This window comes from Notolabrus celidotus, chromosome 16, assembly GCF_009762535.1.
Source record: "Notolabrus celidotus isolate fNotCel1 chromosome 16, fNotCel1.pri, whole genome shotgun sequence".
Lineage (NCBI taxonomy): Eukaryota > Metazoa > Chordata > Actinopteri > Labriformes > Labridae > Notolabrus > Notolabrus celidotus.
The window spans coordinates 26,027,920-26,044,290 of NC_048287.1; the positions used below are offsets into that span (position 1 = coordinate 26,027,920).

At 36.9% G+C, this 16,371-nt stretch overlaps 1 protein-coding gene across 2 annotated transcripts; it reads right to left on the reverse strand.

Annotated features, from left to right (window-relative positions):
- Positions 1 to 305: 305 nt before the first annotated feature.
- Positions 306 to 13,209, reverse strand: lipea (lipase, hormone-sensitive a). Of its 2 annotated transcripts, none has more exons than XM_034704569.1 (12): positions 13,057 to 13,209; positions 8,982 to 9,023; positions 5,842 to 6,089; positions 5,186 to 5,470; positions 4,852 to 4,942; positions 4,606 to 4,751; positions 4,319 to 4,504; positions 3,912 to 4,064; positions 3,581 to 3,725; positions 2,386 to 2,613; positions 1,558 to 1,949; positions 306 to 1,268 (listed from the first exon to the last, which is right to left on the reverse strand). In XM_034704569.1, exons 3-12 carry the CDS (start codon positions 6,079 to 6,081, stop codon positions 1,002 to 1,004), a joined length of 2,133 nt encoding a protein of 710 aa, XP_034560460.1. In that variant the 5' UTR covers positions 6,082 to 6,089; positions 8,982 to 9,023; positions 13,057 to 13,209; the 3' UTR covers positions 306 to 1,001. The 2 variants fall into 2 exon arrangements, with proteins under 2 accessions (XP_034560460.1, XP_034560461.1); XM_034704570.1 differs by lacking the exon at positions 13,057 to 13,209 and adding an exon at positions 12,731 to 13,037.
- Positions 13,210 to 16,371: the final 3,162 nt, after the last annotated feature.

Here is a 16,371-nt window from a genome sequence, read left to right on the forward strand (position 1 = left end):
CAGCACTAATATTAAGGTCTTGATAACCTGTATACAAACCAGCATGGATCAGGTAAGTCCAGCGTAATAAGGTCAGGGTTTGAAGCATGCTGTAATTTGGATATTTTGTTAGCAACAAATGGAAGTACAAGCTTGTGTGCAGTAACAACAGCAATAATCATCCTCAAACCCACATGGATAACTTTAACATTGTTTCGACATAAGACAAGCTAAAAGAACCACAATGTGTGAAAGCTGTGATTGAATTACATCATTGAAGATAAACAGGGTCAGGAGCTGTGCTAACAGATGAGGTGACACAAGAAAACCTTTCAGTTTGATTTAATTCAAACTTAAAATATAGCAACTGTGTTAAATATTTATTTTAAGAAATACTTTACAGTATTACAAGATACTTCATCACCAACATTTACAAACTGCTGGATAAGAACACACTGAGGACCTCTTTATCAATATACTGTATTGTAAACACATGACATTCTGGCAAAACCAGAACACAGATCAATTCCTTGTAAAATAATAATAATGATAATAATAATAATACTACAGTGCATTTAATTATTTTCCTGTACAAGTAAACTTTGAGTCCTGTCAGTTTGGTGATGTAAGCAGCGCTGTGAATTCAAGGCACCTCAGCTCTCATCACTAACATTACTGTATGTTAGTTTAGACGTGACTGTAAGGGCTTGTTGCAGTCTCTACTGAAGAATACTTCATTCTTTCCTTTGCCCGGTCATGTTAAAGCTGGTTTTGGTGAGTTACAGGTTTTAATGGCTCTCTCAATGTTTGCTGCCTACCTAGATATTGTGCGTTAAAGGTTTGAAGTGCAGCATCCCTAAGTTTCCTCGTGTGTCTGTGATGTTTCTTCCTGACTTTTTCCTTTTCCTTCATTTATTGCATCTCCCCCTCCTCCTAATATCATCTATCATCGTATCAAAACACCTCTACTTCATGTTTCTCATTTCAGCATAAAAAAAAAAGTCCTAAGCCTGCCTGTGAAATCATCCTGAAGGATTGCTACTGATGTAAGTCTCTTGCAGCACTGGCCGTCTTCGAAGAGAAGGCGTTGGGTTTTCTCTCTGAAAGATCCTCCTCATTTGATCCATGCAGATTGCTGAAGCCACATCTGTCTCCTTGGAGAGCTGGGAAAGGCTGAGGAAGCCATGAGGCATGTCCTCCACCACCGTCAGACTCACAGGCTGGCCCATGTCTCGCAGCTTCTTGGCAAACATCACAGAGTCATCCAGCAAGGCGTCCAGAGCTGAGGCCTGTGAGGAGACAGAAGGGAGAGAAACAAAAAACAAATGTACTTTAAAAAGTGGAAACTGACAGGAATATTAGAGCACAGCTTGACCAATGTTTGACATAGATGCAGTTAATGACAATTGGAAATGTATTGATTAAGAGCAAGTTTTACAGGCATTAGCCCAATTAACACAACTTGCCACAGTAAAATTAAATGAAACCAAGAGGTGAATTTGTCCTGGAGATCTGGATGATTTCTTTAAACAAACAAAAGTGTTTCTAGAAACTAAATCCACCCTCCACCTCTCTCACCACTATGTGTACAGGCGGCAGGCCTCTCAGCAGCTCGTTTGGAGCCAGCAGCGGTGACACAAACGGGTTCTTGATGATGGGGCAGGATGTTGGGCGAACGAATGCCAGGCACTCTGAGCGCAGTGGCTGAAAGCCCGCTGGGTACTCCACGTGATCTTCACAGTTCTGTGTGGAGTTGGGAGCGGGTGTCTTGAGGGTTGCGTTGTTCAGGGACCTCCTCGGAGACTGGGACAGTGAACGTGCTCCACCTGAAGTCCGAGCGGGGTCCAGGAAGGACTGGATCCAGTTAGAGGCTCCCTGGGTGAGATCGCTGAGCAGCACGGCGGTGTCTCTACCCAGAGAGCTCAGACTGCCGTTTCCCACTGAAGGCTGCACCGCCTGACAATCTGCACCTGAGGGGAAGAGGAGAGGACACGGACAAGGGGTGATGAAATATATCACTGCAACATTAATGAGGCTCTTTGGTCTCAAGTATGTTGGTTGACACAGTAGATGTTGCCAATCCAGCCAGTTAAAGGTGCACTGTGACAGATTTTTGTTTAAGACTGTGAAATATAAGACGCTAAAACACAAAACTATATAAATATTTATAAAGCCAAACCTGTACGCAAATACGGATAAAGATGTAAACAGGATAAAGACTTAGAAGATAAAGAAAAATATCATAAAGATAAGGATGTTTTTTCTCTATCTTTCTTTCCTCCAACAATATCCAGTCTACATAAACCTCCCTCTGAGACTGTCATTTATCAAAGTGGTGCCAGAGTGTGCTCTTGTATTAAATGAGGCATGAAGCTGCACATATTTAACCCCAACACACCCACATACCTGCATAGGCATTAAGGCACTTTGCGAGAACACCAAGAGGTAGCAGCGGGTCAATGAGCGTGAGCAGACGGGAGGGCGAGGCGTCTGTGGTGAGCAATGTGGCGGGGTAGGCAGCCATGATGCCGTCGGGGACTCTGATGCCGCTGGACATGGCCTTCATAGACACAGTGATGCAGAGGTTTCCTCCGGCGCTGTCACCTGCCATACACACACGCTCTGCTGTGGAGCCTGAGACACAAAGACAGAGCTATTACTTTCTTAATAACACCTTTTTTGGACAACTTCAAGATGTCAATTTGAAGAGTAATGAAGGGGGATTAATCATATCCTTACTGAATCATAGATTGCAGCCTTACACACATTTAACAAATACACTTTAATCCTATCATTTACAGTTCTGTACACCACACACATTTTCTTAACCCGTCTCCACCTTTCCTCTCATGCACATGTGACACATTGCATCCTCCATGTTTTGTGAATATAAAGGGAACAGGCAGCATGCCAACTTAAGCGCATAATGTGCCTCTCCAACTTACGCACGTGAAATGTCAAATATGTAACTAGTACACTGTGTACACGTGTTATCTACAACTGTAAAAGGGAACATGGAGCTATCACAAACGTGTACACCCTTTTTGTCGTTGCAGTAGTAGATGTACTTTACTTGTGTGTGAATCCACTGGCTCACATTCTACATTTACATATTTGTTGCTATGAAATCACACATTGTATTACATTTATAGATGCTAGTTTGCATACATTAAAAGGCAAGGCAAGGCAGGTTTATTTATCTAGCACATTTCAGCAACAAGGCAATTTAAAGTGCTTCACATAAGACATAAAAACACATTCTCCTCCCCTATTTGTAATCTGTGTGTTTGAAAAAGTAACGATAACTGCAGATACTTGAAAACAGAATAAAGTTTACTATAATACTGATAACAAAACAACAGTTTATTGTATATTCTATTTAAATACCAGAATTCTTCCTGCCTATTTTCTCAAATTGACACATTTTCTATAGTTTTTTTGTGGTTTTGTTTAAGTTAAAAAAAAAAAACTTAAATATAGAAAAAAAAAAAACCCTACTCACTCAAAAATACAGCTAAAATTAAAAAAATAACTAGTTAATATGTTGAATTAATGGTTTACTCTAGTCTCTTGTTGTGTAAGTGTAATTTGATGTGCATACCCAGCAGGTGACAGTTTTTCAGAGCCCAACAGTAGGCGTAGAAACACTCCTCCAGCGCTCTGGGGAAAGGAGCTTCAGGGGACAGAGAATAGTCCACAGAGAGGATGGGGACGTTCAGCTCCTTCGACCAAGTCCGAAGATAGTTCTGATTCAAGAGAGGTCAAACCATGCTTACTATATTTTAATAGTACTTTGGTAGACTGTGAAACACCTTGTCGGACTGAAAAATCTGGCACTAATGACAGTTATTTCTATGATCCTAATTTTAAAAACGTGATAACAAATATGAATGTTAACCCCAGCAGTCTCACACCAGACCTCCCTACTGTACCTCATGAGATTTGGAAGTCTGTGCCACAAATCCTCCTCCATGGATGTGGATGATCAGCCAGGGCGAGCGAGGCTGCTTCTGCACCCAGGGGAGCTGGGACGCAGGGATGGGAGGAGGATCTCTGCTAGACAAGGCCAGCAGCTCTTCACTGTCCTTTAAATTAAGTCATGAAGAGATTAAAATTAATAATAAAGATCAATTAAGACGTTTTACTTTTATATAAAGAAAATATTTTCTTACACCAGAATTAATGGAATTTCTAGGTCAGTGTATAAACTACATTCTGTATCAAAATACAACAAATATTTTCAGTCCTATACTTTTAATCTTGCTCGCTGGTATCTTCTCGGTTTACTTCAGATCAGACATGACATACAGATATCTGTGTTTGACCTGTTGAGCCTTACCTGTCCTTCTCGGATCTCATGGGAGATGAGACGTACGTGGACTGGCCCAGGGCCCCAGTGGGCTAACGGAGGGGACACAGTGGCTGTCAGACTAGGGTCTGAGGCCAGAGGGAGGCGCAGGGCAACAGGAGGCATGGTCAGAGTTAAGTTCACTTGCACTGGGCTGGACGCTATTCTGTTGAAGCCCTGGACAAATAAAGACAAGCGGGGGAATTGAGCTGCTTAAACATTAAAAAGAGACTTCAGCAAAATCAGAGGCCTGTTAAAGAACATTTGACCCTGCCTACTGTTATAAGGCCGGACTCTGTGAGGTTCCAGAAGGACTTCCAGAACTGCATGTCCAGGTTTTGTGTAATGCGTTCAAACTCGGCGCCCCGCAGCTCCGGATCAATGACGTACTTCCCTGAAGTGAGGAGAGAGAGGGCGGCCATACCTGGGAGAGAAAGAATGATTTTACACATCAGGACATCTTAAGTCCACAACAGGAACTTGAATCAGAGCAACAACATCCTGAAGAAGCAATAAAAACGTACCCAAGCCAGACTGCTGTTTACCGTACGTCTCTCCATATGACACCATGCTTATGACAATCGTCTGGAGGAACGGACGTAGAGCTGGAGAGAACTGTGGAACACACAACAGATATAAAGATGGATATAGTTATAAACAACAGCAAACATTGACTATAAAGGTCTATTTAGTATTTTTAAACAAATACAACTTGCTCACATGCTTTGATAAATATTGTGACTAGAGAAACACTGCTGAAACAAGCTTCAACGACGATCAACACACATGTATCTTATTAGTTATCTGAAACAAATGTGATCAAATGAAAGAGAAGAAGTCAGTGTTTGTTGTTCTGACCTGAAAGCCCAGGCAGCGGCCGTAGAAACAGGCTTTGTGCATGGAGCTGTACTCCTGCACGAACCTGCTGCTCAGATCCCCGTCCTGCAGGGAGTACAGCTGGCCACAGTCGTTGTCATTGAGCAGCCGCTGGGCGAGGTGGAGCAGGGCGCGCAGCTGGCACAGAGCGCTGCAGTAGGCCTCCATCTCAGAGGCATTGTGGTCCGCCCTGAAGAAGGCACCGTTGTAGTTTGAGGCGATGTAGCGGCCTTTGTGAATGATGTGCAAAAGACAGGACTGCAAGACCTACGAGAAGAGTGTTAAGTCTGTGTATTTAAAGCTTGATAGAGACACAAGATTTAGAAACAATGACCATTAAACAAGCCTAATCCTTTCACATGCACCAATTCTCAGACTGCCAATAGACTTCACCAGACTATCTTGTGAATAGGAGCTAGTTTTCTTAGTTTTGTGATAAAATAATGGGAATAGTTTTGTTTTTTTTCAGCTGGTTGTGATGCTTTAACATTTCACAAACAAAACAATCAAAAGAATAATTCACTCAACACTTAAAAACACTGCTGTTTATGGTCTACAGTACAAATTCAAGCAGTAAATACACACACCACAAACATCAGCATGAATCAAAACAACATATCCAGTGTTTCTAGTCTTACTTTGACCAATGTGCGGTATCCATTCCCTGGGGTATGTGCGTCAAAGTCGTAATGGTGGTACACAGCAACGAAGCTGGCGACCACCGGCTCCAGGGCTCGACCGTGCTCCTGAATCTGCCTACTACACGTGACCAGGCGCGTGGCAACAGCACCGTAAGGCAATTCCGAAGGCCCACAAAAGATCGAAACGTTGTCCTCGCATACTGTCTCCAAGGCTGCAAACACAAGCTTGTAATCCATATCTGAAGCTGGGAGAGAGAAAGAGAGAGGGAGAGAGAGACAGAGCAGCTAATTTAACTCCAGAGTCAGGAGTTTCTTTATATCTCGACGCAGCAGACATGTGATGAGCTCTGAACATATAGAAGAAGAGAACTTAAAGAGTACACACGGAGCCACTAATGACCTCATCTCCTGCTTTTGATTGATTATCATAGTGTTATCTGTTCGGTCAAGGGTTGAAGTCTCAGTTCAGCCTGTGGATAACACTATGAAACCAGCCCCCGCAGATGAGCTGACTGTGGTGTGACACACTCTGGAAATGATTCAACAAACAAAAATAGTCCAGATGGAGAGTAAGAACTGGAAGTGTGTATTCCACGTTTTTTTTAGGGGGCGGGGTGGACGCAAAGACAAAAAAAAAAGAAAGGACTGTCTTTTTAAACTCATCTGTTGTTAGATTGATTGAAAATATTGAAAACCTGTTAATCAAGAGTCCGTTCTCTTTTTAACTGAGACTGAAAATGAAAAATCACAACAGCTATGGAGCAGTCAGAGTCTCATGCATTAATAATTAATATTTGCCCGCTGGCTGAAATACAGATTAAAACACAGACGTACTACAGCTATTTTTTTTTTTAGAATCAAGCTAACCAAGTTTCTCCCAAAGCATGGTGTAAGTTATTTTCATCCAACCTTCAGATACATTCCTACATCACTCCATCATTTGTGTCAAGATGACTCCCCAACAAAAAGCTGGTAGTCTGCAAAAACTCAAAATCTTACAAAGTGAAATTGTCTCATTTTTAGTCAAAATGTCTTCTCCCACTTGATTTAAGATACATTTACTTAACAAGTAACACTTGAGCAAGATAGAGGGACTTGTTTTAAGACATCTTAAATATCTTAAGTCAAACAATCCTGAAATGATCTTGTTTTGAGTTGTAATATAGAAGAAACAAGGTTTATTTTACATTTCATATATTTTTCAAGCTGAGTTCTTATTTGTAGAAGACAGATAATCTTGATTTAAGACAAACACTTTACGTGATTTAAGTAAATGCATTTTATTGGAGAATCTATCAGAAAACAGCTCCATTGATAAAAGAAAGAAAGAAAGAAAGAAAGAAAGAAAGAAAGAAAGAAAGAAAGAAAGAAAGAAAGAAAGAAAGAAAGAAAGAAGGAAAGAACATTTTTTTTTTTTAAGTTACAGTTTTCAGGCACTGTTTCTTCTAAATCAGATAAAAATATAAATCAAGTACAGGATGGTCTTAAACCTAGAGAAGTGCCGCTATAATACAACTCAAAAGAAGAAGTTGAAATGAAATGTATTAGTACAGAAATCTTTTTTTTTGAGTGACAAAATACTAATTGTTATCAGTCCTGTCTCATTCTGAGAAACTAAGCTTTAAAATACTGGTAAAAAATTGCTTTAAAAAAGTTCTTCCTGCTAATTTTAAGATCACAGTTTTCTAAATATAACGTCTTATTTTAAAAAATCTTAGCAAGCAAATTTTCACCTTTTCTATTGGCTGATTTGTTTTTGCTTATTTCAAGGTAAAAGTTCATTGAAATTAGTTATTTTTCTTGTTTTTAGAGGGGCATTTTTTCCAGTGCACAGATGTTTGACTTCATGTCAGACGCAGGAAAAATGTCAACAACAGATGTAAGTGCGACTAAAAAAAAGGTGGTGTTTGTTTCCCAAAACATGCTCCTCGACCATCTGGAAGAAGTTTAGTTTTATAACGTCCGCACCCCAAGCTTGTCTGAGGTCTGTGACGACAAGAAGAAGCAGCACAGCTAACTTATTTCAGCATGGAAGAATGCTGTGGAACAACTAGTCCCACAGGATAACGACAGACAGCTTTTATGCACAGAAAAAGGTCATGTTTGTAAATGAGAACTGGTTCTCAAACATTTTTACCTGGTAAAATAAAATAAATTAATAAACAGAGCATCAACATTTTTTAAAAGCAAACTCAAGACCTAACATTTTAGTCTCGCTTTTTTTTCAAAGATCTTTTTATTTAGATTTTTACACATTACAGACAAAAGATCAGTGCAAACAATTCAAGTAAGTGATGTTTATGTATAAGAAACACAATAAGTAAATGAATGAAAAAACAAGCCACTAATATGTGATAATAATTTAAAATAAAAGATTGATAAATATAGTCTCGCTTTTAACTTCTTATAACAGTTTTATTTCACCTTACTTTATTTATTTATTTATTTAATATCCAGTTCAAAATTAAGCCGCTTTTTTAATTATAGCATGTTAGTTTATTTTACTGGATTTAAGATTTTAGTGTTTTATTATCTTAGTGATTTATTTTATTTTGGTGAGATTAATTTCCTGTGTTGAGTTTAAAACATCTTATTTTACCTCCAGTGTTTCCTCATTAATATATCATGACAGCGTTTCCTCAGTTCGTTCAGCAACTTATTTATTTATTTTTCATTTATTTTATTATTATTAGTATTATTATCTTTATTATTATTATTTTTGCATATATAGTGTTTTTACCTTAGGATTGTCTGACTGATTGATTATGTTGTGTTGATTCTGGTGACACTTGGATGAAATGAAATCCAGGTTGAAGACTGCATTTCCCATGAGCACCATCACCCACTGCTGTAAAGATGTGGTTCTTGCCGAAGTGTTTGTAAAGTAAATGAATGAAATATATAGCGCTACTTTTTAATACTACTCTTCTCTGATGGCAGGATGCAGATTGATGAGGTGATGTACTGATTTGTAGACGTAAAATAATTAAATGTAACGTAAAAACGCCAGAACTTTTTTAAACTCTGACTTATTTGCATTAGTTATCTTACAAAAAGGTTACCGAACATACCAGTTTGCATACCGTGGATTTCCCAGAAGAGGTAAAACAAGTAAGAGAACATTCATGATGACTTACTTTAGTGCTGCAGGGATCCCCTCATCTGCAAGTCTTCTCCTCCTGATGTAAGAAAGAAAAAAAGTCTTTCAGAAAAACAGAAAAATGATATGAAAGACAACGAATTGAACTTTTAATCGCATTATTAGTTTGAGACACTCATGTAAGTTTAAGTCAAACAATGGAGCTACATCAAAGCCACCTTATTAATGTTTATGTAGTTAGAGAAACAGAACATCTCTCTGCTGTGTCAGAGCAGCTGTAAGCACACACACTCGCAAACACCGGAGCAGAAAGTGAAACCAGGACACCGTCAGCTGTAACGCTCATAAACACAGGAGGCTTTCTCACAGTAATGACGTCTGCCTGATTGTGTTTGTCCAACTCTGGAGTCACAGTCAGCTGTTTTTTAGGCTCATGACAGCAACAAGATACCTTTATTCACATTATGATCTGCACATGACTAAAATCAGACTTGTTTACCTGTGATTTGTCCATAACTGTGCAGTACATCCATCAAAATGAATACGGACAACATAACTCTAGAGAATTCAGCTCTGAAAGGATTATTCTTTGTGGTTTCAATTTGTTGTAAAGCTCTGTAAGTGTACTTCAATGACAGACACAGAAGAGATCAGTCAGTTTAGTTTGTTTAATCTAACTTTCCTATTATTTTACTTATTTTAATCTAAGTTAATTTCTCCTTCAACTAATGTTGTTTGGGTTTTAATGATGTTTTCAGCTAAACAGGTTCCAGCCTACAATCTGAACCGTGAAAATGTTCGACACATTTTTGGGTCTCAAAACTGAACCAAATGTTTTATGTTATGTCACTGCAGACTTTAAACACTGTTTTTAAAATGTTGAGAGATAAGTCTGGTGTAATTACATACTTTCCTATTCGCCAGCAGGTCTCCTAAAATGTTGTTGTTGTTGTATCCATCGAACGCTCCAGGCTTCAATAGCTTGTCTTGTTTTTCAGTGGAATATTTTTCTAAAATGTCACAAATGTAGAGTCAATTTTCCCTAAACCAGCAAAGTACTATCTATCTATCTATCTCTCTCTCTCTCTCTCTCTCTCTCTCTCTCTCTCTCTCTCTCTCTCTCTGTATCTATTTCAATCTATCTCTATCCATCTTCCTGTTTTTTATTCATCTCTATATCTCCTCTATCTATCTATCTATCTATCTATCTATCTATCTATCTATCTATCTATCTATCTATCTATCTATCTATCTATCTATCTATTTATTTATTTATTTATGTTTATTTATTTAATTTAATTTAATTTAATTTAAAAAAAATAAATTTCAAAGTCATATTTTGGGGCTTTTTTGTTATTATTAGATAGGAAAGCTGAACAGAGACAGGAAACATGGGGAGTAGAGAGTGGGGGAAGACATGCAGGAAATGGTCGTGTCCGGGAGTCGAAACGGCGAGGATTATAGCCTCTGTATGGTGGGCGCTTAGACCTCTAGGCCACCCTGCCCCAAATGACTATTTTTTTAAAAATGTGTGTGAACGTCTGTAAATAGAGCGCTTTTAGGGGAATCTGAGAGCACAGAGAGGCTCTCTGATGTAATTTAGGAAAACAATGGAGGCCTTTAATACAGAGGAATAAGCTATACCAGGCTACAGAGACAGTTCGTGCTGGAGGGATAACTTTAATGAGGGTTTAATGATTCTAAGAATAGAATTGAAACACATTTCTGACGATAAAACAAGATAACTTATGACAATACTCAGTATAAATGTGAAGTTAAAATGATGAAATAAAAGGGTTTAACATGACTTAATCTTAGACGTGATGAAACTGACTGATTCTTCTCTTTGACCTACAAAAGCAAACTGGGCCACCAGAGACGGGAATGATTATTTCTATTTCAGTATTTCTCAACGCTAGCAACACCCCGGTCGGTGTCAGACGAACAGATTCTCAGCACACCGCTTGGCCTTTGTATACACCCTTTGTTTAAAGGCAAATACACACAATGAAGGATGTATTTGACAGGTATTTTTTGTCAGAGAACAGTACCTGCACATATAAAGGAACAAATCTACAGATATAAATTACACCACAGGGGGCGCCAAAATCAGCACAAAAGGAAAATTCTTCAAAGTAGCTTTTATATTCAAATATTACTAACAGTTACCAATCGTTATTACTAACTAACAGTTTTTTTAAAAATCTGGGTCTTAAGTCGATAAAGTTTCAGATTATAACATCTAATCTAAAAAAAATAAATGATTAACTGAACGATCTTTATGATTGAGCCTTGTTTCACTTTGACTACCTCTGACTTTTCAGATGATCTTAATTTCACTTTCTTTTTACATGAACAGATCTTTAACCCTTTGTATCCCACGCTGAATCACACTATTAATAAAGTAAAATGTTTATGAGTTTATTTGGGTTCATTTTATTCTTATTGTCAATGGAAACTACTTTGACATGATGTTTAATTTACTGGAGTATGTGAGCACTTTTGGCTTATGGAGTAACTAAAACAATCACTCATTGACATAGTTTGTAATTTTATGTTTATTTACAAATACATGATTTCTTCATATATATATAAAATTAATATTATATGAATCAGTTTGAAATCCCAATTTCTCCATCATCAAGAGTTAACTCATCAATAATTGACATTTTTAGCCTTCATTTTATTTTCAACTCTTATCCTTACCTTTTTTTAAATTTATATATTTTTACAATTTATATTCTTAATATTAATTTGACGCTTCAACTTATTTTAATTACACTTATTGTGTCGGTTGTCGGTGTGCATTAGTCTATTTTAAATCTATTTTTGTTTTTTAATGTCTTGGAGAATCAGTCCCTCATTTTATTTCACTACTCAAGACACACTTTTATAGTAAAGCTTTTATTTTGTGAATTTATTTTAACCTTTAACGTTTTATCTCTGCTTTTACTGTCTGTTTGTTTTTATTGCTCCTCCGCTTTTATTGTGTTTTTATTGTTTTTGTGAAGCACTTTGTTACTTGTATTGAAAAGTGCTATACAAATAAAGGTATTATTATATTATTATTGCCATTATTTTATTTATTTATTATTATTTTATTTCTGCTTCTTTCTTGTTTTCAATCGCTTTAAAGCACTTTAGGTTGCATTTGATTTGTATGAAAGGTGCTACAGTTGTGCTCTTAAGTTTACATACCCTGGCAGAATTTGTGATTTTTTGGGGCATTTTTCAGAGAATATGAATGATAAGAGAAAAACTTTTTTTTTTTAAATCATGGTTAGTGGTTAGGTGAAGCAAAAATTTGATCAAACAACTGTCTTTACTCTTTTTATATAATAAAGACAACAGAAACTACCCAAGAAACCATAAATTCTGCCAGGGTATGTAAACTTATGAGCACAACTGTATATAAATAAAGCTTGATTGATATAAAAAAAAAAAAAAAAAAAAGGGTAAGGATAAGAGTTGAAAATAAAATGAAGGCTAAAATTTTAAATAAAACTGAGTAGATAAATAAAAATAAATAAATAAAAATAAATAAAGATAGACAGTTAAAATTAATAAAATAATAAAGCAACATTTAAATCAATATATCAGTAAAAAGTCAATAATAAAATTGTAAAAGCCTACACAAAAGCCAGACTGAATAATGATATTTGCTGGGTTTTCTTTCAGTTGCCCTTTGAACCAACACTATTAAATGACTGGGATCTGCCATCAGACGCTCCTCTGTCACACTCAAACACTGCTATCACTTTCCACACAGATATCAGTTTCTCTTACTGTAAAAACGCCTCTTCTTTTCGGGGTTTTGAGGCTCTGCAGCTGGCCTGCCTCCCCACATTAACTCACACCTCACATTCAAAACGCTGATTTCACAATCACCCTTTTAAATCATTGACAACTTCACAGACGTATCAAGTTGTAGGAGTTTACCGACCACCCACACTCTTCCTGTCGGTTTTACAGACACGAGTGGACGTTAAAACACGGTGACTTCGTGTCACACTCGGAGCTAACACACCACACCGCCCTAAAAACGCCGATAATGTCCCCCAAACAGAAGATACGTGGACATATGTGACTTCGTAGTGAGTCCCTTTACTCACCGAGCCGCAGAGCCGCATCCTCTTCCTTGATGTTTCCGTCCGCGCGCCCGCAGAACGCTGGAACTGTCATGTGAGCAGTGCGCGAGCAAACGCGCGTGCCCCTCCAGAGCCTGTTAGCTTAAATCAACAGGTAGGCTAAGCTAACTTTCCAAACAGCTGAATCTCAAATATGGGGTCATAGTTTGATGATTTCAATAAAGAAATGTTACCTTTCAACACTTTGAGTTAGTTTGAAGAGAGGCAGAGTGATATTTTGACAGATAACACAAAGTAGTGCTTCTATTTGTAAAATGTTCAACAGGGAATTAAGTTCTGTTAGCTACTTTTTCATTAAAAACTTTAAATATCAGGTTTTCAATTGACAGTTTCACAGATAGATTTTCCACATTTTTTTTAGATCCCAAATCCCCTTCATAAAGTTACCTGACATTAATGTTTGTAAAATCTAATTGATCTGTACGGAAGAGGATTAGGGCCACTGAAAAAAAATAAATAATAATTAAGGTCAATTTTTTTTTTTTAATTCTTATTCTGAGATTAAAGTCAGAATTCTGAGCTCATGCCCCCCAGAGCCTGTTAGCTAAAATCAACAGGTAGGCTAAGCTAACTTTCCAAACAGCTGAATCTCAAATATAAGGGTCATAGTTTGATGATTTTAATAAAGAAATGTTACCTTTTAACTCTTTGAGTTAGTTTGAAGAGAGGCAGAGTGATATTTTGACAGATAACACAAAGTAGCGCTACTATTTGTCAAATGTTAAATGTCAAAACTGTACTGTGTATGTTTGTTTTTAAATAATCTGGAGCAATTTTTATCGTGCAATAACTTACCTTATCTATTTATCAGATAGAAGTGCACATAGTGTGTATACATCTGTAATAGTTGCCAATTTTTATTTTATTTTTATTTTATTTTATTCTATTCTATTTATTTTATTCTATTTTACTTTATTCTATTTTATTTTATTTCATTTTATTATATTTCATTTTATTTTATTATATTATATTTTACCCTTGTCATTGCTATTATTACTGTTATTATATTTTTTAACTATGTTAGTACATTGTTGTATTCCCCTGTCCCGTGTTGTAAGCTGCTGTAACAAAAGAATTTCCACCAACGGGGGACAAATAATGTATATCTTATCTTATCTTATCTTATCTTATCTTATCTTATCTTATCTTATCTTATGTTCAACAGGGGATGAAGTTCTGTTAGCTACTTTTTCATTAAAAACTTTAAATATCTGGTTTTCAATTGTCACGTGCACAGATAGATTTTCCAGATTTTTTTTTAGATCCCAAGTCCCCTTCATAAAGTTACCTGAAATTAATGTTTGTAAAATGTTCTAGAATAGAATACATTTTATTAGCTCCTTTTCCCTGTGATAATTATTTATAGAGATCTCACTTTGTTTTTCTCGTTACCAGGATAACAAACAAGCTTAATGCAAACACTGATGCCATTTGCAAAAAGGCCAATCAGAGACTCTTTTTCTTGAGGAAGCTGAGGAGTTTTAATGTCGACAGATCACTTTTAAAAATGTTTTATTCATCTTTTATTGAGTCTATTTTAACTTTTACAATGACCTCTTGGTTTGGTAACCTCAGCATTTTTACCAAAAACAGGTTAGATTACATTGTCAAAGTCTGTCGAAAGATCGTTGGCACTAATCTTAATAATCTCGGCCATCTCTATCAAGTGAGAGCCACTCAGAAGGCAAAGGCCATCCTTAAAGACCCTCACCACCCCCTTTTTTCAGAGTTTAGACTTTTTCCAACAGGGAGGAGGTTCACTTACACTAGGAGGGCAAGATCGAACCGATATCTTAGATCATTTGTGCCCTCAGCTGTTGGGCTTTTAAACAAGCTATAGGACGTTACCTTGGTCTCATGCACAGGAAGAATGATGTCATCCACGGGGTTAAGTTATATGGATACGTACTTTAATTGATTTGTGAACTTGTGTTTGTTGTAGTGTGTATTGCCTGTATGTATAGGATGTGTGGACTGCTGTTGCGACACAAATTGCCCCTTGGGGACAATAAAGATTTTCTAATCTAATCTAATCTAAAAAGCAGGTTATCCCACTATCAGAAAAATATATCTCAATATCTTGAGAAATAGGCTTGGCCTAGACCAGACTAATGGTCTGGTCTAGGGATTCCCAAACTTTTCAGCTTGCGACCCCCCAAAATACATGTGCCAAAGACTTGTGACCCCCACTGTCCCTCAAAGTGATTGAATGTTGCTTCATTTAGCCTACCTATATGATCATATTGCTGTGTCTCCTGTGCCGTTATGGATTAACCTGCTGCTACTGCTGCTTTTGATAATGAACTGATCACTAACCATAAACTTAGGAGTCATCTGGTGACAAAGATAGGCAGAAAACTCATTACATTTTCTATTTTCAAGGTTTTAATTCAAGTTTAGCTACTATTTTTGTCGATATTTTTTACTATGATGGGTAAAATGTAATACTTTTGGAAAACTTAAAAAAAAACAAAAAACATTCTGGAAGACATCTCACGATCACCCATTTGTGTGCCATGGGGTCCCGACCCACACATTTTGAGAACCCCTGGTCTAGAGCAAACCTATTTCTATTATTGTTTTGTGCTTTTGCTAATCTTAGGGATATGATCATCGAAGAAAATAGCTTATCAAGGTAAAACTGAGTAAACAAAATGTATAAGCATGTCCGCATATGGCTTCCATAACTAGTATTCCAGTTTTCATGTTTCCTCTGATTCAATACTTCTATATTCAGCCTGACAGATGCAAACATTTATAGAAATTCATAATCTCTGTGTTGTGTGGTTGTACACTGTTGCTCATCATTATCACCCTCACTTTGTTTTTGCGTGTGTTGAGTTTATGGGAGTCTCTAGTGGCCATCTGATTACTTGCAACACTGATTAAAATTTTGCTCAACAAGGAGCGTGGACCTGGGTTTTTAAAGATCTTGCATCAAACTAATACAACAGAAATGTTGGTATTGAATATAGCTGAGGAACAAACAAGGCTTTTTAGAATTAACTAGTAAAATGATGCAAGTACAGCTTGTATTTTGGGGGTACACAGTTTCATAAGAAGTCTGTTAATTAAAGTTCAAGGATCAGTTCATGTGTTTCAATGGGACTGGAATTTCCAAAAATAAAACAAGGAATTTATTGTATTAATTTTTTGTAAAAGTTAAGATTTAATTTGAATTTCTTAAAATGCAAAATAGAAAATAATCTGCATTAATCTCTTTATTTTTCTTTTAACACCTGAAATTTATACATTTTCATTAAAGTGCACCAAAACAGA

Excerpts from the sequence above, each read along its gene's own strand:
- lipea (XM_034704569.1), bottom strand. The coding sequence starts at position 6,081 with ATGGATTACAAGCTTGTGTTTGCAGCCTTGGAGACAGTATGCGAGGAC. Across the intron at positions 5,471-5,841 it reads GATACCGCACATTGGTCAAA|GTCTTGCAGTCCTGTCTTTT; the intron begins GTAAGACTAGAA and ends CTCTTCTCGTAG. Across the intron at positions 3,726-3,911 it reads AGACTTCCAAATCTCATGAG|AACTATCTTCGGACTTGGTC; the intron begins GTACAGTAGGGA and ends CTCTTGAATCAG.